Raw genomic sequence first — 26,819 nt, 5'->3', positions numbered from 1 at the left:
GAAATCAGAAATAAGTTAAATAAAAAGGCATTTGTTAAGAAATGTCTAGTTTGAAATTACAGGCTGAACTATTACAGTGTAACATCTGCTTCCAGATGTGTTGTAAACTTATTGTAGGACGTAATTCGTAATTATGTATGCATTTCTTTGCAGATACAAAGTACCTTTTATTGTTGTTGTTATTTTTTTGACTTAAGATCCTTGGGAACCAAATGAAATATGGATCACTTAATTTGAAAATGAAGTTTGTTTGTGGTCAGTGCTGGAGAAATGGTCAAGTTAATGAGCCAGACAGAAACAGAAAGTATTGTAGTGCAAAGGCAAGACACCCGTAAGTAAGAAGACACAGTGAAAGTGTTATATCAGCCAGTTAAAACCTCTATTGGGAGACCTTGTTACTGCTTGGGAAAGAGTCATATGAGGAATTTAAAAAATATATTGAAGCAGAACACTGTCGTCTTGTTGTTGTGTATTAATAATTGGCAATAAGAAACACTTTGGTGGCTGGTTGGGGATTTTTTGTGTTGGGTTTTTTAATTATCATGTACGCAATTGTGGTAAAGTTTCAGCAGAATTCAGCTAAATTAAGAAAAAAGCGTTGTAAAAAAGCCTTTCTGGGCTTTCATGGTTCTGCTTCTGTGTACACATTATGTATTTTTTAATAGTATTTTCTGGTTTTTAGATGGACCAAAGATCGCCGTGTGGTGCTAGTAATGTCTAATGAACGTAAAAAGTGGATGACCATTCGTCCTCTTCCGGCAAGGAAACAAGTGCCTCTGCAATTTGATGTATGTTAATCTAAAACTTAACGTTTTAGTTCAGAAAATAGGCTAACTGGAAAATACTAGTTGTTGGGCTGGTTTCCTCAGCTCTGCAGATATTTCCATTGTTTGGGAATTTGTTTATAGTTGGTGGGAGTATGTTTATAGTGTTTATACAGAGTTTGAGCCTTAGAAAAGCACTGATCTCACTGTTATTACTGAAGTACCTTCCCTGTGGAAGTTTTAAGTTCTGACTATTTCCAGAAAATATTTCAGAAATAGCTTAAACATATCTGTAGACTGGTAATCTGGTAGGAGGCAAAAAGCAGTCATGGTGCTTGCTTCCAGCAATTTGATTTTTCTAACTACAGTATATGAGGTTTTTATAAAGTAAATATGATTTTATTTTTCATGTGATATAAATGGCTGATTGGGAAGGAAAATACTAGCCAAGACTGAATTCCCCCCCAACCCCCATTTTTTACTATCATCTGTTTTATTTTATATTCAGAAGGATATATTTTTTAATTCACATTACAGTTGTGCAATCATATTACTTCATAAAGTAAATATGATTTTATTTTTCATGTGATATAAATGGCTGATTGGGAAGGAAAATACTAGCCAAGACTGAATTCCCCCCCAACCCCCATTTTTTACTATCATCTGTTTTATTTTATATTCAGAAGGATATATTTTTTAATTCACATTACAGTTGTGCAATCATATTACTTCGGGCAAGAAATGCCAGTACGATGGAAACTGCTCATTTGCTCACAGTCCTGAGGAGAGAGAGATGTGGACCTATATGAAGGAGAACAGCAGTAAGTAGAAGAGTGAATCTTAAACCTTGTAAATCTAATTGTTCTACTTTTCCTTCTTGTTCCTCACTTACTTTTTAATCCACTTTCTTTCACTGCCTTTTGTAGTAAGCCTTGCAGGTGCCTTTTTGCGGGGGGGAGGTGGGTGTGGTTAATTTGAATAGACCCAGACTAGGTATTCAAAACCAGTATTAAATAAAAAAAGCTACATTATATATTTGTTGCTTTTGTGGTTTTTAACAACAGTTTGTATAATTGTTTTTTTAGATGTCTTAGAAACAGTATATTGATCCATGCTGCAATATTGTTTGGTGTTTATACTCTGTATTGCCATGTGCACACACTAGGATTCTGCTGATAACGTGGGGGCAAGCTATTAGCAGAAGAATTCTGCCTCCCCCCCAGTGCACTCACTGTAATTTACTATTCACATTATTGAATTAAATCAAATTACTGGGGACATAAAGCAAAAAGTTGGAAGTAATATATGACATAAATTATATTACCGTGGTCTACAAGAAAGCAGACTAAATTTGCCAAAAGCTGTAGTACACTTTATATTAGTATTTTAAAATTCAGGTATCACTACACAGCAACAGGTATTACCCAGTGGCACAGTTGTTACCTGTACTTCGGGTGCCTGTTAAAAAGTGTGCAACATCTTACTTTCCCCTAGACAGGCACAATGGGTCTTAGTAAGTAGCCAGAGACTGATACTTCTCTAAGGTCTTACCTCTACACTGTGTAACTGTCTACATTATGTCCTTCCTTTTTGATTCTTACAACAGGTGGGGACTGAATTATGCTTGCAAACTCACTCATTTATCTAGTATTCTCAAACTCTTGCCTCAATTGCTAATTACTTATTTTAGCTTCTGCTCTCATTAGTTCAAGACTTGGAGCAGTTGTATGACATATGGCTAAAAAGTCAAAAACCAGAAAAGGGAGATGATACAGCTGCTCAGGCAAACAAAGAGAATGGGAAGCAAATTCACATGCCGACTGACTATGCTGAAGTTACAGTAAGTAATCATAGATATAATTCTAAATTCAAACGTGGGGTTTTTGTTGCAGTGTCACATCCCCCCCAATCAGTAACATGCATTGTTATCCTTATTTTCTTAGTGTTTCCTTAGATAATAGGTAGCTATGCTAATTGCAAACTTTTAACTGACACTGTAAAGCACTTCTGAATCCTCTAAAGCCAGTAGCGATCATAAACTTAAGGTGATTGTTTAAAGAATTACATCTGTTAGGTTAACAACAATTTACAGGCCAACATAAAGCAAACATCCAAAATGTGTTAGGGGCAGCTCTGTGCTTACAGTATTGAATTCTCAATGTTTTGTTTTCAAATTCACTGTAAATCAGGTGGATTTTCACTGTTGGATGTGTGGGAAGAACTGTAATAGTGAGAAGCAATGGCAGGGTCACATTTCTTCTGAAAAGCATAAAGAGAAGGTTTTCCACACCGAAGACGATCAAAACTGCTGGCAGTATCGCTTTCCAACTGGAAATTTTAGCATTTGTGATAGGTATGTGGCTTTTAAGATGTCAAAAATGCTGAAAAATGACAGTTTGTAGTGTCAATAATTAAGGTGGTTATTCATTTTGACAGATGCTTCTAGTCTTTCTTGCTTTGCATAAATCTTTGAACAAGAAATTAAGTAATTTACAGTATTTTAACACATGCTTTTAGAACTGTGTGAGTGACAATGTGCCCAATTGTGGAAGCAAATCAATGTTTGTGTGACGTTAAGCTAGGTTATTGCAGCTGTGTGAAATATTGTTGGTATTATTACAAGTTTACTTAAGCATCTGCATGTTAATTCCCTGTCGAACACAAGAACAGTACCTAGCTGGACATGATATTGCAGCTGTAAGGCAAGTAAAAATGTTAGCATCAAAGCAGATTTGTTTATTTGTTACTAAAGTCATTTATGAATATGTGGAAGAGAACTTCCAAGACCTACTGGTTTTCCCCAGTAGTGGTTGTATGTTTTGCTGGTCCCTTTAATTCTTCAGTGCTGCCTGTTTACCTGACTGCAGTCACAAATATGTTGAAAGTTCTTTCCACTGCTGGTATCTTTTTGAAGGCTGAGAACTTTAGAATCTGCATTCTGGCATTAAAGATTCAATTTGCTGATATGGATACCTTTCTTACTCTGTTTCAAAGATTTTGAATGCTTTAGAAATCTTGGGAAATTACACAGGATATAAAGCAAGTTATTTTTTGTTTGCAGCCTTTGTGTGGAAGCCTACATGCCCCCTTTACTAAATTTTTAAGTAACATCCTAAAGTATTGATGTTTTGAGCACTAACAGACCTCATGTACACTTAACATAAAGCAAATACAAACTGGCATGCTTAGAACAAAAATACTAGGATAAAATCTTAAGTCATACTGAGTACTTAAAATCCAAATTTAGTTAACAAAGGGTAATGAATTAGTTGGATTTTTTTCAACAATAGTAGTGCTTTAGTTTAATGAGTTAAACGATAATGTATTCATTTACTTTTAATTTCATCAGGTTAAATTACCAGGCACCACACATTAAATGACTTAGTAAAGTAGGAACATGAAGAACAGAAAGGAGAGAGCCATCTCTTGTCCTCTATAAATACTTGACAGCTGGGAGAGAAAAATGTAATCAAATGTAATACAAGTTAGTATTGTCTTACTTTAAAAGTAAATTCTCTTCTAGTATTTTATTTTTATCCTTAATGTTCTAGTGTATTTGAGAAGCATGAACAGAAGAAAATACCTAGATGCAATAGCCATTGTGATGATTCTGTGAAAACACTGTTTGAAATCTGTCTTAACAGATATATGGCTGGTACTTGTACTGAAGGAAACAACTGTAAATTTGCCCATGGAAATGCTGAACTCCATGAGTGGGAAGAACGACGACAAGTTTTAAGAATGAAGCTCAGCAAAGCAAGGAAAGATCACTTGATTGCTCCCAGTGATAATGACTTTGGAAAATATAGTTTTTTGTTTAAAGATTTAAACTGAGGTGACACACACATGTTATCAGCTGGAAGCATAAACCAGAAAATTTGACAATAATAAAAAGCATGTGACAGATAAGCTGCAGGTTTTCTGCTTTTATTGGCATATCTTGTTCCTCCTGAACAGCAAAATATAGTAGATTTAGGGGGATTGAGCAGACCTGTCTGTGCTCTCATGAAACAGAGTGGTGATTAAATAAAAATCTGAAGTATTACGCGCTTACTCACTTTCTGTTGGACAGAAAGTTAGGAAATAGAAGGGGGGAAGAGAAGTTATAATCTAGGAAGCCCCCTAGTATCAGTCCTTCAGTTGAAAAACTTTAAGGTATTAAGGTATTGCAAAACAGAGTGTTACGGGCTAAGAAGATGGATGAAAATTCTTCAGATCTTTTAATGGAGAGGATTTGTTTAAAACAAAGTTTGCTACTTATCTATATGTAGGTTGCTAAAAAGGATTTTTCTTATTAAAGATTTTACACAAAATAACCATTTAACTACAGTATATGTTGAATGGGTATTTTTTCTCTATTTGTATGTTTCAATATAATTTACTGAAAAAGGATCTTGGAAAGAAAAAAAAATGAAGTAGTTAAAATTCTGTTTCTTGGTCTTTGCTGTTTAAATTGATGATTTTGAAAGATTACACTTGTATGTCAGTATTGTGTACTATTGTATGGACTAATGTTGCCTGTAATAAAGAGAACTTTACACAAAGCTGTTTTGTGCATGTAGCCTCTCAGGACTGAGATTTTGTAAAAAAAAACAATTATTTCATTTTTAGCAAAAGCTTGAGCACCTGTAGCTAAAAATTTATACCAAGTTCTATTTGTATCTCTAGCTTCTCATTTGCAGTCTTCTGTATTGTCATTAGCTCATTGCATCACTAAATAGCAAGAATAGCCAGCTCACTTGTGAAGTAGAGACACCATTTTGGAGCTGGGACATGTTTTTAGTCTTTTGACTTTGGCATGAAGCACCGCCACCTCAGCTGCAAGGTGGATGGGACTTTAGATGACATTTCCTGCAGCCCACAGCAAAGGGAAACCATCCATGGGCTTAGATGCTTTTAGCCTGATAAGCCCTTTGGCTTTAGAGTAGCCAGAGCTTCTGTCGTGTTTTGACTTCGCTGCAGATTGTGCTTTCAGCTTGCTTTGTGCGGTCACTTAATGTCCTTTTTAATTTTCTTTTTCCCCCAAAACGAGCTTTATTTAGGCATTCAAAGTAGCTGAAGCTAGTTTTCTTATTTTCCCCATACTTCTCTCTCTTAATAGTATTTTTTCTGTTATTGGCTTGACCTTATGTCATTAGAAGAGCTTTAAGAATGACTTCAGTAGTTTGAATGTAGTCATTGGCCACATAGTGTGTATGTAAAAAGTGTTGAACCAAAGTTCAGTGATACATACCCATGCAGAAGATGAGCCTGGAGGCCCTGTGCCTTTCACTTCACAAAGTAAAAGCACAACAGTTACAGAACACCACCTTACACTTCAGCCAGAGTGAGGGAGAACTGTTCCTTCCCAGCAAGGCTGAAGGCCATTTGAATATGATGTACAGTGTGCATACAGGCGTAGCTTGGTGCTTGAAATACCACCTGCTGCAGTGCTAGTTTTTTACATTGTTTGTAATGAACTGAGCTTGAAATAGAGTATTATGGACAGTTATTGCTGTGACAAAACCTGATTGTATCGTGTGCCTTTCTGAATTGTTTTCTCAATTTTATGCTTTCATTGTTTAATGTAAGTGCACTGTAAATTACTCGAAATAATTCTAGACAAAACTAAACATGAAATCCTTGTTCCGTACGAACGGTGTGAGATCTTTAATGACTGTGGTGTGGGGCTGTCGGGGACAGCTGCCGGGGCTGGGGGCTCGCTCCTCGCAGGAACGGAGGAGTTACTGGGGAATTACTTCCCCCTCACTGATCCCGGGGACGGGGATTGTAACTGCCCTGCACACACAGGAGGGGGCCGTCGAAGGCATTCTTAGCACGGTTTTCCCGAGGCCGGGGCGCAAGTGAGGACCACCGACCTCACGGTGCTCCCAGGACCGCCAGTGAGCCCCGCTCTGCCTCCGCTGCCCCGAGGGGTCCCGTCAGCCGCCGCGGTCGGCGCGCCTGCCCCCCCCCGCTGCCCCGGCCTTGCCCGGCCGGCCGTGCGCCCCCGCGGCTGCGGCCTCGTGCTGCCCAGATGGCGCGGCGACCCGAGCTGCTTTGCGGCGCCGCCATCCTGCTGGGCTGCGCTTTCCTTGTCGCCCTCAAAGTCACCTGCAGGTAACGGTGGCGGGGTGGGGGCAAGGGGTGCGTGTGCCGAGGCTTGGGGCAGAGCTGCCCGCGGGGGTCCGGCCCCGGAACCTCGATCCCGGTCTAGCGGCTGTCGCCCCAGCGCTCTGTGGTCGGGCTGTGTCGGGCGCGCACGGCCGCTCCGCGGTGAGTGACTGACAGGCGGTCCCCATAGCAACGGCGGCCGTAAGCCTGTCGTGGGGGGCGCGGGGCCCGGAGACCCGTGTAGGGCCGGAACAGGCCCCGCTCCCCGCGTTCGTGCGCGGTGTGGGGGGGAAGCGGCGGCGTTGTCGGGACACGTCTGCCTCAGCGGGGTGTCGGGGTGTGGCGGTAGGTACGCGGGCGCACAGGCACCCGAGGGAGGGGCGCGTTGTGGAGGAAGGTGTTTGTCCTCCTCTCCGGCGAATTACTCGTACCTCGTCTGTACCTCAGAAGGACTGAGAAAGCAAAGGGCTGAAACCCGTCAGCACTCAGACGGCTGGGTCGGTGTGGGGGTACCAAGTGAGGGGAAGTGTTGCTTGTCAGTGCCAACACCCCGTTACTTGCACCTGCTTCAGACAGAAAGATGATTTGTTGTTGTTTGTTTGGTTTTTTTTTCCCCGTTTAATATCTTGGCGCCACTCTTGAGAGCTGCCGCTTTGTTCATTGCGGAAGCCTTGTGGTTGCTGTTTGCTGACAACAACCAGCCCTGAGCGGAGCCTGGCAGGATATGTAGCTGGAGCACAGGCAGGGTTAGCCATGGATGGCGGGCACGTGCGTGTACTGCAAGGGGCAGCACGTTCCTGGAGCCTGAACTGGGATCTGAATGTTCCAGATGGGTTTTAGGTCAAGGTCACCATTACGTGTTTCAAGTCGCACTGTGTTAATGTGAGAACGTTTACTGCATTTGGGGTTTAATTTGAGGGGTGGGAGATGGCTACAAGGATCCGATCACTTCTCTGTTCTGCAGAATCTGAGGCATTTTCGTTTTGAGAAACACTTGATTCACAGGTAATGCTTCTGAAAAGTACTACCGCTGCCTTGTCTCACCTGTCCACAGAGGATCTGTTACTTGAATTTTAAGTCTGGTGAAGTTGCTCTGTGGACAGCAGTGCCTCTCTGTTCATAGAATCGTGGGATAGTTAGGGCTGGAAAGGACCTTAAAATCATCTAGTTCAGACCCCCTGCCATGGACAGTAATGCATCACACTAGACTGTGGCACCCAAACCCCATCCAGCCTGGCCTTGAACACTGCCAGGCCACAGCTTCTCTGGCTGACATGTGCCAGCGCCTCAGCACCTTCACAGGGAAGAACTTCTTCCTTATAGCTAATCAGAATTTTCCTTGTTTCAGTTTACACCCATCCCATTTTGGCCTATTGCTACAGTCCCTGACGAGGAGTCCTTCTCTGGCATCCTTGTAGACCCCCTTCACGTATTGGGAGGTTGCTGTTGAGATCTCCATGCAGCCTTCTCTACAGCAGTCTGTCTCTCACAGTGACCATGTAGATGAAAGTATAAATCTCTTGCTATATTACTGAATGCATGGTGTAGAGTTAATCACCTCCCATTTTATTTTTACTAAATTTTTTATTTTTCTTTCCCATGCTTACATTGAAGCTTCTGTTTTCTTCCTGCTGTCCTTTACTTAAAACCTTCATGCTCCTTTCATTTTACTGCTGTGTTTGAAACCTCACAAATGGAATGTGCTTGGTGTGTGCTTCTTGACACCCTGTACTCTTTACAGGATGTTTGATTAAAGGGGTTTGGCTTTTCAGCCAATTTAGTTATATAGAGAAACATATCAGAAAAATAACCCCTCTTCTGTTGCTGTCAGAAACATAGAAAATTCAAGTATAGAAATTTGGAGGATGGTTAATTGCATATGTACACTGTGACTACAGTACATGATTTCTTACCACACATCAGTGCAATTTGCAAGCAAGTCTTGGTGCCAGAGTCCAGTTACTACCACTTTGTTTACAACGTGTAGCTTTTGAGCCTGATGGGTAAAAAGTATGGAAAGGGAAAATTGCTTTACTACAAGGCAATCTGTTAGTGGAGTTTGAGGTGTTGAAGGTTTATAGTGGCTCAAGAAATAGCCAAATGAAGCCTAATGTGTACTGTTACGAAAAGCCTGTGTTTTAGAACCTGAATTGTTTGTGGCATTACACAAATGTCTCTCGAGGCAATGGCACTCTAAGGGCCTTGCATTCAAAGGGACTGATCCTACCTGAACTTGCATATGTTTTCCTTTATTACCCGGTTGTTCAGTGGAAATGAGCCTTTTATAGGCTCTGTGCAGCACATAAACAACACAATCAATGTTTTAATAAACAGTACAGAATTATTATCTTTGTGTAATCATTTATGATGTAATACTCAGTTTATACTTTTTCAATTTTTAGGGGTTCAGGGTACTACTCTCTTTGCAAACCTGGGCATTGTGTATTTGGTATTACAGAGTTATATGTGGTATTCACTACTGCGGAAATCGGCTTAAGAAGCTATTAAGGTAGCTATTGATTTATTGTGTTTTGGTTTTTAATAACTACTGGAGCTCTTTTTCATATTTGAAGGTAGCTATGTAGTTCCTGACCCATTCATGTTATGGGCCTTCTGTTGATCTGGTGTGGGGGTTGGAATGTATCGAAACTGTCAGAGACCATGGGAAGGAGGAACTCAAGCAGGCAATTAAGAGTGACCTGTCCCTGACTGGTACTTGGAAGATGTTGGAACTGGCAAGGAACAAGGATATTGGAACTGGAAAGAGGATGTTGATAAGAAAATCAGATAGACCTTTCACCTGATGTAACCACAAGGCAAACACAGATGTGCTTAGCTAATTGCTTGGAAGCATATAAATATTGTGTAACCTTTGCAATAAATGATCCAGCTTGCACTCTACCTCTGGGTCCGTGCCATTCCATCCTCACAATCTGGTTATACCTTCTTGAAATTTAGAGCCAATTTCATATCTAATTTTCAAGACTTACACTGTAATGACCAATTTACAGCTTTCACTTTAATTCAGTGCAGGAAGCAGAGGTTTTAAACGCATTTAGGTTGTCCCTTTTCATTAAGGAAGAGACATTTTAGTTAATATCTCCGCAGAAGTATGCATCAGTGTGAGACCAACACTGCGCTGCCATGTTTCACTTTCTGCAGCTGATGGGTGTGTGTGCTGACCTGTGAGTTAGAGCTGTTGCGCACCAGTGTTGGGGCCTGTCCAGCTGGCAATTAGAAACCACAGGAAAAAGTGGGCAGTTTGGACAAGCACAGGGTGCAGGAATAGGAGGGAACCAGAGGAGTTGGTTGTGAGGTGACAAGAGAACCTAAGGGTTGGGGAAGGAGGTGCTGAGTTGCTGACAGAGGGGGGAGAAGGGAAGGAGCAAAGCTACAAATTGATGGAAGAAAATGAGATTTTTGGCCATCTGTGTGAAAATATAATTTTGTGAATAGTGGATTTATTGAATTGCAAACATGAGGAACCAGTTAATATTTTCAGAATTCTGGACTTTGAAGCAAATAGTCTTTTATGGATGAGTTGAGAATTTCTGTAACTTTTAGAAAATGTCTTGGGAGTAATTCTTAAATGTTGAGCTGTAAGTGTATGCTTTATTACATGGAAATGAGAGTTTTGTAAGTCTGTATTGTAAAAACAAAGGTTTAAAAATGATTTTGAAGTTTGAAAATGTCAGTGTTGTTAGGAGGTTGCTTAACATATGCGTTTGATAGTGTTTGGGGCTCAATAATTTTTATCATTATTTTAAAATTGTAACCTAAGAAGGATCAAATATCAGGTCAAAGGATTTTTTGCATTAGTTTTTTGTTTTACAAGGTAAAGGAATGCGCAGTGTTTCATAAAATCCCCTGTCAGATAAGCAACCATTGCAAACTAGAGCATTACAGTGGTGCAGTCCAGTTCTATCACCTGACTTGCTTTGGTGTAAATAAAGCTAGTGGAAAATTTTGGAATTCGGAGAATAAAAAGCAAATATGATCATTAACTTGTACTTAAGGCAATTTATACCATAACAACTTCCAAACACCTTGGAAATGTGGGGTTCTGGATTGTTTGATTGCTGATTTGCTAGAAAATGGTTTCCTGAGTATTTGGTTTATGTACTTGGTATTGCTGGTTAAACAAATTTCTCTTAAGAAAATTAACCTGTCACAATCTCTTTAAATCAAGACTCCTATTTGTTGATACTATCCTTACATTAAAGAGAAAATGTGCCCTGAACAGCTTGCCGTCCCTGCTCTCATAAGTAAAATAAACCACGACACATTTACATGTTTTTACCTAATGCAATAAAAAATAAATATAAAATACTTTAACACAAAGTGTAAGAGAGGGTAATAGTTTCTGTTTATATAAACATCACATCACAAAACTTTATGACCAGCGTATCTTCTTTTATCAGGGTGCTGTTACCCAAAGTACAAGCGTTAAAAGTGGATGAGGCCAGGGAAGAAATCCAAAGAAAACACTCTTCCTGGTAATTTTATGCTCTATAGCAACCAGCAGTAAGAGCGTGAGCTAACTTACCCATAAACAGAGTGCATGGAATTCCAGTGTGACTTTCTAAAGCTTGTCAAGGGTGATCTTTAGATTCTTATGGTATGTAATGAAACTAACGCGGATAATTGTCAGATAATCACATCAATTTCTAAATTTTGTCATTGCATGACCTTTGCTAAGATTAAAAATTAGGGCTTTGGGCACACTTTTTTAACTCCTGCTGTACAGTCTCAGTAACCACTCAATTTCTTGCCTGCAGCCGAGCCAAAGATGTAACGATGCCAGCAAAACTTCCAGTGAATTTTTTCTCCACAAGATCTCGAGTCATTGATCTTTTTCGGGGACAGTTAGACTATGCAGATCACCTTCGTCAGGATTCAGAAATTGCGCTGTATTTCTTCTATGCGCCATGGTGTGGCCAGTCCATTGCAGCAAGAGAAGAAATAGAACATGTGGCCAGCAGACTGTCAGACCAGGTAACTCCAGGGAAGCTACGAATCTTAAACATGACCTTTTTCATCTCCAAGATGATGCTAATTTCTGGCATCCTATGAGAACCAGTAGGACTTAAATACTTACATTTTAGGGTGACTCAGCCAATTGTCTTTGTTTTAATTTAACATATAGAGTGTTAGAATAAATGGAAGCAGCCTGTGTTTCCTTCTTGTTTGTCTGTTATTTCTACTCCTGAATGGGAAACTCTAGAAGTTTGTTCTTGTAAAGTGTTCCCAGATTTATTCACCTGCCTTCAGATGGCAATTGCAAGTTTGCTTCCAGTTCCAGGATCCTTGGAGATCCTAGTAATTGTCTAAGATTGCAGCCATAGCACTGCTTTCTAGAGGTTAGTTACCTGTGAACACTTCACAGGCACTGCTGTCAGAAACTTCTGCTTGTCATGCTCCACTCTGCAGAAAATGTAATGAATATGGATTATGGGTTAGTAAATTTGAAGAATTTTGATTAAGAATCTTAAAAACTAGACAGAAAAGTGACCAGAAGGATTTCTGTTCCAAAATGACAAACAAAATCTTGTGTCTGAGAGTGAAGAGGAACAGACATGGAATAGTGAGTTGAAAAAACACTGAAAATAGCATGGTGGAATGGGTTGGAAAAAATACATGTTATATGAAGAAGGACACAGTAATGTACTTTGTTAGCTGTGAATTTTTACCTGCTTTGTAGGTGCTGTTTGTGGCTGTAAATTGCTGGTGGAACCAGGGGAAATGCAGGAAGCAGAAGCATTTCTTTTATTTTCCTGTGATACACTTGTACCATCAGAGGTAAGGTTTCATAAGTCCAGTCTGGGGTTTTTATTGTTCTTTTGAGAAACAGAGGTATTGCATAAAATACTGCATTTTAAAAAATGTTATATTTATGGCTATAGTAAATAGTTGTAGAGGAGGAGATTCTGGGTGAAGCTTGTCCTGTATGCTACTTGGGTATCAAGAAGGGCTGTAAATGTCAGTTAAATGACATGCTGCACAATTCTTCATTTTAAGGGAATTTTCTTTTGCCTGTGCATCTCCTGGAAGTTTTGCCTTCCATGAAAAGTAAACAGTTCAGACTTATATTAATTTCAGTTGTCTGCTTGCTCTGTAGATGGATTATATCAACTTGTCCCAGTTTGTGACAGCAATAAAGTATGTACTGAAGGACTATTTAAGTTAGTGGAATTTAAGTGTGTATTTAAGTGGCACTATGTATCAAAGACTTTCTTTTAAATTTGAACTTCACACTCACTTTTTTGTGCTCCAGATGTCGAGATATCATTGTATAAAATTTTATATAATGTCACTTTTGTTTCTTTTAGTATTTGTATGTTTTGGGTTTTTTTTTTCCTCTGTGGAGCAGAAGGTAAGGAAGCACTTTCTAACCTTAGGTACAAAAGAGCTGGATGCTGTGTAGTTTATCACTTGGATTTTATTCTTGTACTTTATTCTTGTACATTTTAGTCTTGAACTGCAGCTCTCTTCCATTACAGAGGCTGATTTTGGTTTTTTGGAGGGGATTTATGTATTGAGGAGGAACAATCCTGATCTTTGTCAGCTCAACTTGGAATAGGCACAGATGGCACTGGCATAATTCAAACTGTAATAAAAAATCCCAGCAATCCCACTTGGATGCACATTGACTTAAACTTACTTGATCTTGAAATAACACCGTGATAGATGGAGCACTTGGGTATTATCAGTAACCTTAAACAGAGTTGCAACAAGATGAGATGTAAATTCATATTGGTACTCCATAAAACCTCCAAAGGGCGATTGACCCATCATGCCTGAGATATTAAACCTTGAATGTTGCATGCTGGACATGTGACATGGTGAAGCAGTGCATGTTGCTGTTAAAACAAAGATTGGTAATAAGCCAAGTGTAGGATGTAGAATAATCTAGTGAGCTGTAGAAGACCATTTCAAAGCATCTGAATACAGGAATCTCACTGTGAGTTTAATAGTTTTGCAGTGTGTCTATAGATATAAACTATATTTAAAAATGCATCACATTACATTCTTCAGTAGGAGTGGCCTAATTCTTCACACTTTCTGTGTTTGATTTCATTTTGGACTGTGATGCTTTGTTCAGGCTAATGATAATAGATGTAGGATTTCAAGGGGATGAGGCAGAAGCTCTGGAAATCGTAGCCCCAAAGCCCAGCTAGCCTTCTGTTTTGCACTACCTAATGTGGTGTGAGCTGTTTTGTCAGATGGCTAGGGCAGAAACTGTAGATTTGTTGGGTCTGTTCATCAGCAGTGTGACTGGATTTGTCCCTGTTTTATTGAGTGCTACTTGTAAAAATCTGTGTAAAAAATATTGCACCTTTTCAGATTGATATTGTTTGAACTTTCTAAGATTTAAAAAAGAATCAAGGGAAAATAGTGACATTTTTCAGATCTGTATTTTTAAGTCACATGTATTTACTTTGGATAAAGCAGAAAGGTACCTATATGATTTATACTTGCATTTTACCAACTTCTGCAATGGGACTGAGAGGTGGTCTCCATCTATTCATCCCCACCAACACACTGCACCTAATCATAGACACTGCATTAGAGTCACTGCAGTGTCTGCTCTGTACTTCAAGCTTGGTAACGCAACCCGTCTTATTAGCTACAGAAGCCACTGTTAATTAACACAGAGATCAATTTCCTAGAGGCTGAGCATGCTGTCCATGTAACTCCTATCTCTGCCACCCCCAGGAGGGACTGACTCTATTGTTAATTTAAGTCTTAATGATTTATTATTTTTTTTGGTACTAGTTTTGGACCAATTGAATACAAAGGCCCAATGAGTGCTGTTTATATTGAAAAGTTTGTTCGCCGGGTGATGACACCACTACTCTACATCTCGTCTCGATCAAAATTACTAGATTTCCTCTCAAATTATGAGGTACTTGTCTCTCTTCTCTAGCTTTACCACTGTGGTTCAGAAAGAGTTTGACTTGTTTCACAGTTAATTTGATCTGCTCCAAAGTACTAGTTTATTTCCAGGATCCTGAAATAAGTGCCCTGTAAGTCTGTTAAAATCATGAAAATATGAAATGACAAATTCATAATGTTCATTCCCTGTATAGTTACTTCTATGATTTAGTGATGCTCTTAAAGTACTTTAATATGTAGAGACAACAGCTGAAGTTGTTACCTCACTGAAAGGTTACATGTGAACAAGAAAGAAGGGAAAAATCTTTTCACAATAATCTTGCAGTCTAAGTTGGGAAATTATTTGAGAAATTTATAACAATTGCTTTAATTTTTAAAGGAATAGTAATTCTTTCTAATGAGATAAGTCTGTTAAGTAAAAACAAATGTGAAATCAGTTGAAATAATGGCTGCTAACCACTTTGTATGCTGTAACTTTGTGATTTTAATCCACTGGTATATTGTGTTTTATTAATTTTTGGTCAGTTGTGTTTGGAAGAGCCAAGAGTGATAGCAATACTAGTGGATTAATAACCTCCAATGAGACAAAATGCACTTAACAACAGAAGCATTTATAATCCCTTTATAACTGTTCATTTCTGTAGTGCACAACTCTAATCTTACTAAACCCTAAGCTATTAGGGCAGAATGGGACACCAAATCAACAGACTGATGCTAGGTGAGAGGCTTTCCAGTGTTTCAGAACAAAGCAGAGGTCCTCTTTGAATTAGCGCTTGTCCTAATGACTGGTTCTGCTGGAGGCTGGAGCCTGAGAAGTGCTGGTAGATGAAAGCTGCTACAGTGTAAGGGGATGCGCGCTGGTAGTTAGCGTGGGTAGGTGCTGTGCTGTTCACACTTCAGTGTATCCCTCAGGAGCTATTTGTGGGTTTCATTTTCCAGTGTTTTAAGCAGGGACTGTGAGTCAGGAATTGTGTGTCTGTTTGACACTGATGCTTTCTGTGATCACGAATGATTCTGTTGTCCTTTCACTGCTTTGGTTTTGCCATTCTAAAATTCTTGTTACTTTTTTGCCTCCTATAGAGATTTGAAAACAGCCGTGTGTTTTGGTCTGTGTTACGTGACTTATTTCTTAATAGTGTGCAAAAGGTAACTAATTAGCATAGTGTCATTAAGCTTATATTTGCTTTCCAGCAGGAGGTGCACTTCTACTGGAAAAATACTAAGATAAAAGACAAATTTATGGAGGAAACAGAAAATATTTTTTTAAATACTGCTTAGCAATTGAACAGATTTCTTTATTGCTATGTTCAAACACCCTTCCTTCCTGTGCTTTAAATTCTGTGGCTCCAAATGCCTAATCTGTGTTTATATTCAGCATTTGTTAGTTCTTTTTTCTGAAATGGACTAAGCATGTAGTCTGATCTTCATGCTGCCCTGCAGTCATTTAAGGCTGAGGTTATTTCCCAGACCGTGACACTAGGTGCTGAGTTTGTTACTCTTGTAAAGTTAAGGAAACAGGGCAAGTCCAGATGAGTGCAGCAGGAAAATGCTGAGGATCATGAGCTGGGATACAGAGAATTGTACACGAAGATGGATGGAGAGGGAAATATAGGCACAAAGGAAGAGTTCCTTTTAAACCAGAAACAAACACTTAGTTTCATCATTTTAACCAGTTAGAAATGTTAATGTTTTCTGGTATTTCCCATGTAAGTTGAGGAACTTTATACCTTTTGTAGGGGAATATATAATCCAGGAGCTGACTCCTGTGTTAGTAGAAAGTGTTAGGTTTAGAGTAGGTTACACAAAGCGCATGTATGGCACAAACTGCTATTTTGAGAACCTTGGCTAACGTTTTCCTTTGATTTTTGATCCTTTAGATATTAAAAATGATAATTTTTAGAAGAGGAGAGAGAAGATGGTAAAGGATGGATCATTGGGCATTTTGATTACTGCTGCTTGATCAGGCTTTTGTGATTTCTTCATTAAAAAGATTATTAATTTGTATCTCAGAATATTTTCTGAAAGATTTATCATCAGTATCTAATTTTCAGTCCTGGTAGGGAATGGGTTCTACAGACTTATGCAAGGGGTATTTACTTTTGACTTGAAAATTTCAGTTGAAAAGAGCTGCTTTGTGGCTGATCCCCAGCCTGTGCTTCGGCAGTTCCTTAGTGCCCAGCCTGTTCCTTGGCTTTTTCATTATACTTTGGGATTAAGGTCTCCCATATTAAGGAAGCAGTAGATCGCAGAGCAGTTGCCCGTCACTCACTTTTGGTCCTCATTGTTTTGTTTCCCTGTCCAAGGGTTGGTGTATAATAATTGGTGTCCAAGCACTGTGTATAATCTGGAATATGCAATAAGTTGGTAAACTATAAGTAGATGAGTGATTCATTTGCAGGGCATCATGTTGAGCTGAAATTCTCCTTTCTTCATACTTAAAAGAACTACTGCACCCTTCTTTTCTTGTTTCAAGGGTGTTTTGTTGCTTCCTGTCAGTTTGCTGATAGGGAGGACTTCAAGCCCATAGTTGTCCTTTTCCATCTAATGTGCGAAGCTTTTGGCACTTTAATCTTGTGTTGAAATTCCAGTAGCCAGCTTTTGACAGAAAAGGATCTAGCAGAGAAAACCGGCAGCTCTGTCCCCATTCAACTGAATATTGCAATCAATTAAATGTGTTAGCATGCCTCAATGATCAGTACTGTAAAGGTACAAAGATAAACATTCAGAAATTTTTGTAAGTTGAAACACAGCAAGAGATACTGAAATCCAGCAGTATTTTATATTATATTCAACTGTTAATTAGCATGTTTTTATTTTGAAGAAATATTAATGAATAGATAGTAATACTAGAAGAAATACTAATAGATAGTGATGTTAGTGACATGGTGTTTGTTACATCCATTCCTCAACCAAGTCATGACTATTGGGAGATGCTGTATTGCTCTCACAGGAGGGCGCTCAAACCCCATGAAAAAAATTCCGGTTGAAGGGAAAAAGTACAGATTCTGCATTGTCTAATACTGTGTAAGGTTGGGGTTTTTTGTGTGTGTGGTTGTGGAAGGATACTAGTGCAAAACTAGAACTGGGTAAGAATTAGAATGTAATTTTTGAGAGGAAGGAAAAAATTCCCACTTGGAAAGAAGTTCTAATCTTGGAATATGTAGGAAGAACTGAGTTACATCAAGAGAAAGATAGGCGTTTACTACCATAACTCAGTTAGTTACCTGTAAGTACTCATAGTCAGACCTCTTGTTTTCTTAACTGCAGAGATGTAACAGTTTCATTTTAATCCAAACTGGCATGTCTTATTGCTCATCTAACCCAGCTACTGGAAACAGCCTCCTCTTCCCAAGGCACAGAGAAAGAACACATGCAGTTTCTTTAGTTCAACAAAAAGCTTCGTTCACTTAAGAAAATTACATGTGCCCAGGGCACATTTAGTGGCTTTAGGAGAAGTGAGGGAGGAGTTGGTCTCTTTGGGAGGTAGCTGCTGTGTGTCTTCACATGGTGTCAGCTTTCTTCTTTGCTCTGTTTGTGTAGAAATGCTTTCTGAGCGTTAACCAGGTGTGTAGGATCTGACGCAGAAGTGGATTTGACTTCATAGCTTGCTCCTGTGTATGTACTGTGGTGCCTGTGTTAAATGATGGTGTGAGAATTTGCTTTCAGTTCTGGATACACAACATCATTAATTAATCATTAAAGATCAACAGACTTCTACTTGTAAATTTTACGTAGTATCAATCAACAGGTGCTTCTTTGCATTTCCACATTATAGAATTAGTGGTATGCAGTATTGGTGGCTCTGTTCCCCAGAACACATTCCTTTTCTCTTGCTCTTCTCTTTCCTGTATTTGCAGGTAAAAGGAAGCAGGAACTACCTGCCTGCACAAGTCTGAGATTCTGGGGGGGGGGGGGAATCTCCCTTACCTCAATGCAAAATAGCCAAAACGTAAAAATAAATAAGTACAGATTGGAACAGAAGTCACTTAATTGAGTAGTAAAAGCATTTATCTAATAGTAAAAGCTGACCAGTAGCTGTGGTGGTTGTTTTTCTGTTCTCCATTCCCATTACTTTTCATTTACAGGCCTTTACATTTCAGAGGAGCTTTCATCACATAGTCATTTAATACTGTTTTTCTGTGACTCCCCTGAGCTTGCTTCAATGATTAGCAATAAGCTTTGGAAATTTTATTCCTCAGCCTTCTCTTCCTTTTCAGAAGTGTTTATAGAAGTGTTGAACTCTGTGAATATCAGTACACATCCTGACTGGCTAACTTTGACTATGGAAAACCAAGAACTTCTACCTGTACTTTCGTAACTTTTCTACTAATCTAGAAAAGGACCTTCCATGTTATTTCTTATCACCTTAGTTTCTTCCAGTATGTTTGGTGACTTCATGTAGGCTTTTGGGGAAAAAGTGTGCTGCATCGAGTAGATCAGTCATCTATGTGCTTGGTCATTCCTTCAAAGAGCTGAGATAGACATGAGGCATGGTTCAGAGATAAAAACATTCCAGTAAAAATTACTCACTTGAAGATCTCTGTTAATTCTTAAAGGTTCTGTGAACTTGCTGTTCTTTAATTGTTGAGATTCTTGTCAAGTCTATTATTTATGTGATTTAATTGGCATCACACATCACTTTCCATTGCTCTGGTTCAGAAACTAAGCAAGAAATAGGCTACACAACAATTAGTGACTTTGTATTTCCATATATACCTTTCAGTAGATGTTCTCATGACTCTTCACTATTGATATCCTCAGGTTTGTTCCAAAACCTTTTCCTGCAGATGCTTGATTTGAGGCAGGTACTGGAAATTGTTCCATTCTAGCAATGCCAATGCCCCTAACTATCCCTATGCCACATTCCAGTATTTTACTCTCCAACTTGATATACCAGCAAGTCATATTGCATTCAACTGGTTATTCTTAACTGCCTGCATGTAAGTAGTTAACCATAACTCCACAGAGATGGTTTCCCAGAAGCAGGTGATCATCAGTAAGAGCTTGTATGTAGATGCCCACATAAACTGCATGCAGGTACTGTTGCTAAATCAGTTACTGTTGTGGAGGTTCTTACATGAAGTGGGAGTTGCTGCAGTCAAGGTCCTCTTGGCAGAATTGTATTCAAAACTAGGAACCTCTTATTTATATCAATAAATCTCTTCATAAGACTTGAATCTCACTTGTATGGAGCAAGACTCTTTGTTGCTAGCACCTGGAAGTGTTCCATTTTCTTAAAGCAGAGTTGTTATTAGCACGTGAATCTCTCCACTGAGAGAATCTGCATGATACTTGAGAAGAAATATAGCACTTTAGACACTTGCCTCTTATGTATAATGCAGCCTGTAACAGGAAGGAAATTTTAATTATTCTGGGGTGATCATTGAAAGGACATTAATTAACAGGCATAGAGCATTAATATATATTGTTCCACTACAATTTTTTCTTATTAAAAAAAACCAAACTTTCCAAAAAAGATTCCTGGAAACATCTTACTTTTCATAGTCTGGAAGTTTTAAGCTACTATTAGTGAACAACAAACTGGCAGTCAGAATCAGAATGTCACCTTTTTTAATATCTTTATAAATATTTCTAGATCTGAGTTTTGGCTTGTCACATTTTACTGACCCTGCTGACTCTCATTCACTATTTGGTGCCCATAAGTTCAATTCATGTACTCAAAAACAGTCCTAGGAAATGGGATCATCTTGTCTATCTCTTTATTTTGGTTCACTTGAATACTTTAAAAGTTTTTTATAAGGGATTATTTCCTTTTGCTGTCTTAATTTGGTACTAGGAGGAAAAGGTGATCAGTAATTACTAACCTGTTTGCTGTTTAAAAAAGAACGAGTGCTGCTATTTTGCTGTATTTTTTCCTTCTGTTTTATTTCCATTTTTATTTCCTTCTTGACAGTTTTTATTGCAGAAATTTCACTAATTGCTGGTATTCTAATAATCTTGATATTTTTCTTGGGGTACCTTGTAAGGAATCTTTATGAACAAGGGTCTTGTATTCGGCATTCATTTATGAAAGAGAATTCCTGCCTAAAAAGAGCAGTCATCATTTGGAATGGGCAATGTTGTTATCGGTGAGCATCCTGAGATCACAAATTCATACTGAATTAGCTCAGTTTGCATGGCTGGTATGAATTACTGAATTCATATTCAGTATTATATATAAAACTCAAAAAAAAAAATAAAGCAGGCTCTGAAAAAACAAATCAAAATGCTTATGTGGGAGTGTATTTGCCACACAAATACATGTGGTGGTCTGTGAGTCTGGAATCTTTTGTTCCACAGCAATCCCTGGAGTGCTCTTGCTTTGTGTATCAAATGCTCTTTCTGTATGCATGGGTGGAACAGGGAAACATACTACACAAAGCAACCAACTTCCCTCACTTACTATCATGACAATTTATTAAGCCAATTTGAATGATGTGTTAAAACCCACAGTTAAAAATGATGTTAATGGATTATATTTTCAGTATTTAAAACCAAAACTTAATTGAAATTTTGGAATAAGAGAAGTCTAAAGACTATGCACCTCTGTGTTCCAAGTCAATTTCTCCCAGCTTCTCTTCCTGAATTCCATATGAAGGTGTGCAGCCTTCATAACCTGACAAAGTCAGTAGGCCTATTTAGGAATGAGCCTTTTAAATTTCAATTTGTCTGTTTGGCATTTTGAAGAACTTTATGGATATGTAGGTTTGATATGGAGCTCTTTCATTATTTTTGTGTAGCTGCTCTCTCACTGACTTCTGCAGGATATACTGAAGGAATTTGCAATGACTGATGTGATGGGATGATAAGCTGGTTTAGCATCTCAAGTATTCATGCACAAAATGGTGAATCCAATGTACTTTCTAATTGTGTGCAACATAGTGAACACGTTCGATGCTCCAGTTCAAAAAGAAGTTTTTATGATGCTTATGGTTCTTATGTTGGTGCTAGAACTGACTCAGAATAGTTGCAAAGCAAATATTAAGTGTTTTTAGTGAACTTTAACAGCTAACATGGGAAATAATGTGGTTTGAAACTTACCCATCTACATCCGTAAAAGCCCTCTCTCATACATAGCTTTTGATTGACAATTTTAGAATTGATTTCCATTAAGTATTTTAATATTAAAACTTTTCTTGCAGCACAAAGTGACTGCTCTTCCGTAAATATTCTTGTCTTTTAAAAATCATTTGTGTTTTTCTGTAGGCAAATAATTGCTGTGCCCCATACATTTACACTTGAAAATAACTTAACTAACTCTAATTCTTTTTGTTTCAGCCTGGCGTTCTGGGATATTTTGAGTTCAACGCTTCACCTCAACCACCTGGTTATTTAACATTCTTCACATCAGCACTGCATTCATTAAAGAAAGGTAAAAGCTTAATTTTCATAATCCAAGGCATCTGTGAATGAGTTATGTATATGGACATCAGTATTTTTGCAGTATTTTGTAACTTGGGAATTAATTCCTTTGAGTGTTTCTTGATGTTGACCTAATTACAAGACTGTCTCTTACTACAGTGGAAGGATTGCTTACGTAAAAGGCTTATTATGGCATTGGCCATCATGGAATAAAGTCTATGACAGGCTGCTATTCCAGGATACATTAAGATACAGTTTCCTCAAAAACCTAACTATATTGCTGCAACCTGTACAGGAGCCATAATCAGAGTAGCACTTATTTAAATTGAATTCAAGAGTGTTTGTCTTGTGCAACATTTGAAATGGCACATTCAGAGGCATTAGGATGAACTCGGCTTTGTCAGTACTTAGTAACTGAATTCAAGAAAATGGTTTGCTGGGTGGAGTTAAAGAACTGATACAAGGTAGCATGAGGAGAAGGACTTTTTCCCCCTGCTGTTTTGCATTAATAATCTAAAATATAAAACCTCTTGCATTTAAATATGCAACTTTGTATATGATTAGTACTTATTTTGTGGGTCATAAATTCTGGATAGAGTTTTTTTAAAGTTAAGATTAGCACATTTTATGGATATTCCTGTCAGCAAATGAAGGAAATTTATACCATTATTCTGATTTTTACGGTGCCACTAACTTGGTACATGATATAGAGCATGCTCTCCTATATTTGTTTTCTGTAATTTCCCCATTTATATGTTGGGATAGTTCTTTGCAGTATAAAGATGACAAATATTCTATTCTTGTGGGTACATATTTATAAATACAGAAATACTATGATACATATTTAATGCATATTTACTGTAAATGTACATCATCTAAAGAATCAGTGTTCATACTTTTTCTTTACACATATCTCACCTTGGCTTATGAGATGCCATAACACGTGGCAAGGTGCATCTGTGATACCAGATTCTATATTTAATAAGGAAGTCAAGAAATTGCACAATTCAGGTTAACATTCCCTATACTTTGTGTGCAGAAGAGGAACACACTTATTCTTGTCTGCTTTTGTCATCTTCCTCGCTTAATCACCAGTATTGTATTCAGTAAGATTTCTGTGCCTTTACACAGCAATGTCCTGTGTTTTGGTTTGAAGGTGTTCTTCTAAGGCTTTCAGAGGAGAGCTTCAGTGTGTATAATTGTATTTAAAAATCAAAAAATTGCCCTTTCAGATTACCTTGGAACAATACGCTTTGGAGTGATCACAGATAAACATGTTGCAGAGGAGATCTCATTGGTGCATTCAGGCAGCGTGTACTTGCACAGACATGTCAACACATCTCTTGTGAGTATTTTATTTATGTCGTCATGCCCCTGAGCCAGTACATGGAGATTGAACCTCTGTTGTTACAGACTCTGAATAACTGTTTCACAGAGCTTTAGGATACAGGATTTTTGTACAGTAAAACACATTTTCATTCTAGAAGTCAGCAGCTATTTTAAACATCAACCCAAGTTGCTCACTTCTATCAAAACATAACCCAAAACCCCAAGCATCTCAGAAATTACTGCACAAAGACTTTTTCCTAAGGTTTCTAACTCTTTAAGTGGGTCAGAAATAGAAGGCTACTTGAATGAGGATATGGACAAAGAGGTTTTGTGGAGAGAATAGGAATAGTGAAAACTGTATTTTGGTTTAAAATATGACATTGCACTGATCAGAAAAATCATGCAAATTAATTTAATGAAAATTTATAGTAACTCTTGATCCACATGCCTTGGTTTTGGAAGAGTAAGACTGAAAATACTAACTTCCAGATTTGGTGTGTGGTATAGAGACCTTATCTATCCATACTGCTACCATGAGTGGAAATTCTGTGATTGTAATACATACTTTATTCATTTGAAACTAGGGAAAATATAGATTTCTCGGGTTAAATTATTGGTAACTACATAAAACTACTTTTTTCTGGGCAAATGATTTAAGATAACTTGCCGTAATTTATTAAAATGACTGTAGAAGTGGTGAGTGCTTCTTATTATGTATGTCTTTTCCATGTGTTCAGTAATAAGAAATACCCGCTATAAATTCAGTGTCGATCCTGGAATCTTAAAAGACTAATCTATAGTGAGTTAATTTGGTGACCGAGAGTAGGAAAAAGTTTTCCAATATACTGTAAATCAGGATATGTGATGATACCAACTTAGAGACTGAGCTCTTTCACTTATAAAGAAAATTTATATCGGTGAGAAAAGTAAAGATAAAAAAATGTAGTAAAAGAAAGGAACTTCCCTGGTAGAATACTTTCTGCCTCAAAGATTTAATGTGTTACTATGATCTGATGAGCATTTGAAAGTTTTTCTAAAGGGAAAGGGTGTATGAAATGCTGAAGCTTGCTGAGTAGTATAATTAAATTTAGGGTTTTTTAGGCATTATATTAACAAGGCGTATTTGAGAACTGCATTAATTATGAACAGGTGAGGATAAATAATTATTTTCACTCCCTTCAAGATCTATCCAAATGACATCATGAACTATACTGCTGAGAACATTTGCAAGTGGGCTCTAGAAAATAGAGAGATGCTCATACGCTGGCTGAGACCACATGGTGGAAAAAGCCTTCTTCTAAACAATGAGCTGAAGAAGGGACCAGCACTTCTCATATTTATACCTTACGATCCCTTAGCAGAAATTCATCCTCTTTTAGATGAAGTAAGTGAAATGTTGTGTGTGTTTGTTTGTTTGTTTGTTTGGGGGGGGCAGGTTGTTTTTTTTATTACTTTAAAAATACTAGAATTTGAGAACTGTGGTAGGGGTTCTGAGCTTAATTGTGACAGATATTTTATTTCACTGTTCCAAGTATTCTCTTTCGTTTAAAAACACTTTTTCTCAGGCCATATTATCCCAAGTCCCTTACACTGGTTTGCATCCCACACAATGTGCTTTCATCTTGTCAACAGTTGTTTAGAACAAGCACCTAATTCTTTTCTTTTATTTCCTTCTTGTTGTGGTGAGTGCTGGGTGAGAGATGCAGATCTTTGGTTTTCTGTTTCAGTTGACATAGCTCAAATGAAAGAGTAAGAATGTATGGAGTATTGTGGGACCTGTGTTTTGTCCACCCATTCTATTTCTCCTCCCCTTCCATCTTTCCAGACATGATTATGCAAGGAAGAATGGACCTTTTATTAAACCAGTGTTATTTGAAGTATAGGCCAATTGAAAACCTACTCAGAACTAATCTGATTTTTATATTATGTACATTCCTTATTCGCCTTCCAATATTCTCTTCCTCTGTCATTATTTCTATTTCTGAACAGCCCAAGACATGAGTTTGTGTAACTGTGCAGTAAAGGAGATAGGGAAAGTAACTTAGCTGAAAAATAGACTTTCCACAGGCTATTTTTCAGCTTTAATGCACTGTCCCATTTGGTACATCACAAAGCTGCACGTCACAGTGGTGATCACATAGCACTGAGGACAGTGTGGTAAAAGAAAGAAGAATCAGTGAAAGGTGAAAAGTGGGGTTAAGTTTAGGTGGCAGTGCTGCCTTACGTGTGTGGCATCCATGTCCTGCAATGTGTGGTTTCCACAAGGAGGCCTAATTAGGATTGCAGTGTCTGAAACAATGAGGAAGAAAAAGAAAATAATGTACGATACAATATTTAGCCAAATTAGACATAAACACAATGAAAGCTAGATTGCTGCAAAGTGGGGTTGGGGAAATCTTTGCTGAAAGACTGGAAAAAACCTGTGATTATTCTTGTACCAACCTGTCTTATTTTTAGCAGACTTAATTCAGTGATGCTTGTTACAGATTAAACATTCTAGTAACAGGTACCGCTTATTTAGATGAAATCAGTGCAACATGAGATGTTCCATTTCAGATTTCATTCTTCTAAGTAATAGTATTTATCTATATCAAAGCAAGAAATGAGATGATACAAAATATTCCAGTTGGTCTTGTGAAGCTTCACTGTCATAGAGAGATATTATGCAACTTGTTTACCATAGGAAGAGTTGTTTACTGCAGATGTTCTATGGAGTTCATCAAGCAGTGAAACCACTTGACTGGAAGGAAGTGGCAAAGAGCAAGGCTGTCAAGTTGTATGTTGAAAGCTCCAAGGGCAGGTTTTTCTTTTTCTGATAGTTCACTGAAGTGAGATTTCCCACTGCAGAACTGGTTTTCTGTTCATATTCCTCTATATAGGTAGTCCAAATTATCAGGCTAGATTATGGTATGAGGGATCAAATTTATTCTAAGTAGTTAATTGAGCATTTTCAGGATGAAAACGTCTAACAACAAATTCTTAGACTGTAATGAACTTGGTATAAACCACATCTTAATGCTGATGGTCCTGTGACACACAGCATCTTAGATGTGATGCTTCACCATCCCTTTGATAGTTATAATGATTCCTATCAAAGTGTTCTTGTGTGAGCAATGTGCGTATATTCTGCAATTTGATTATTTTTAATGTGATAGATTAAAGGGAAGGGAAACTCCCTCTTTCGTTTTCCTTTCTATATGTGATGTTATTTAACTCCTAGAAAGAAAATTATTCTGTGGTCCACACAGATGCCTTTTTCACTGCTTGTTTCCTCTTGATTAAGAACAAAGTGGTGATGCAGCACAGGAATGTTTGCAGACAGGCAGGCTTCTTTTTTTTTTTCTTTCCTTTTTGGTTTCTTTTTTTAGTAAGTCA

At 38.1% G+C, this 26,819-nt stretch overlaps 2 protein-coding genes across 9 annotated transcripts in view; both read left to right on the top strand.

Annotated features, from left to right (window-relative positions):
- ZC3H7A (zinc finger CCCH-type containing 7A) overlaps positions 1 to 5,321 on the top strand; it is a 33,859-nt gene extending 28,538 nt beyond the window's left edge. For 3 of the 5 annotated variants that reach the window (XM_057407891.1, XM_057407890.1, XM_057407892.1), the window contains 6 exons: positions 198 to 331; positions 683 to 788; positions 1,477 to 1,585; positions 2,471 to 2,604; positions 2,954 to 3,117; positions 4,409 to 5,321. In XM_057407891.1, coding sequence (XP_057263874.1) covers positions 198 to 331; positions 683 to 788; positions 1,477 to 1,585; positions 2,471 to 2,604; positions 2,954 to 3,117; positions 4,409 to 4,598 — 837 coding nt within the window. In that variant the 3' untranslated portion in view covers positions 4,599 to 5,321. Of the gene's footprint in view, positions 1 to 197; positions 332 to 682; positions 789 to 1,301; positions 1,339 to 1,476; positions 1,586 to 2,454; positions 2,605 to 2,953; positions 3,118 to 4,408 lie in introns of those variants that run through there. The other 2 variants (XR_008972011.1, XM_057407893.1) reach the window with 2 other exon arrangements.
- Positions 5,322 to 6,757: 1,436 nt separating this feature from the next.
- Positions 6,758 to 26,819, top strand: part of TXNDC11 (thioredoxin domain containing 11) — a 33,232-nt gene continuing 13,170 nt past the window's right edge. The window contains exons 1-7 of one of the 4 annotated variants that reach the window (XM_057407880.1): positions 6,758 to 6,863; positions 11,636 to 11,852; positions 12,559 to 12,656; positions 14,634 to 14,763; positions 22,032 to 22,125; positions 23,348 to 23,460; positions 24,628 to 24,828. In XM_057407880.1, coding sequence (XP_057263863.1) covers positions 6,781 to 6,863; positions 11,636 to 11,852; positions 12,559 to 12,656; positions 14,634 to 14,763; positions 22,032 to 22,125; positions 23,348 to 23,460; positions 24,628 to 24,828 — 936 coding nt within the window. In that variant the 5' untranslated portion in view covers positions 6,758 to 6,780. Of the gene's footprint in view, positions 6,864 to 7,183; positions 7,203 to 11,209; positions 11,354 to 11,635; positions 11,853 to 12,558; positions 12,657 to 14,633; positions 14,764 to 22,031; positions 22,126 to 23,347; positions 23,461 to 24,627; positions 24,829 to 26,819 lie in introns of those variants that run through there. The other 3 variants (XM_057407881.1, XM_057407879.1, XM_057407882.1) reach the window with 3 other exon arrangements.

Source organism: Pezoporus wallicus, unplaced genomic scaffold, assembly GCF_028554395.1.
Source record: "Pezoporus wallicus isolate ANWC-B61680 ecotype Strahan unplaced genomic scaffold, APGP_CSIRO_Pwel_v1 contig_4012, whole genome shotgun sequence".
NCBI classification, from domain to species: Eukaryota; Metazoa; Chordata; class Aves; order Psittaciformes; family Psittacidae; genus Pezoporus; species Pezoporus wallicus.
This window is presented reverse-complemented; position numbering and strand designations above follow the sequence as displayed.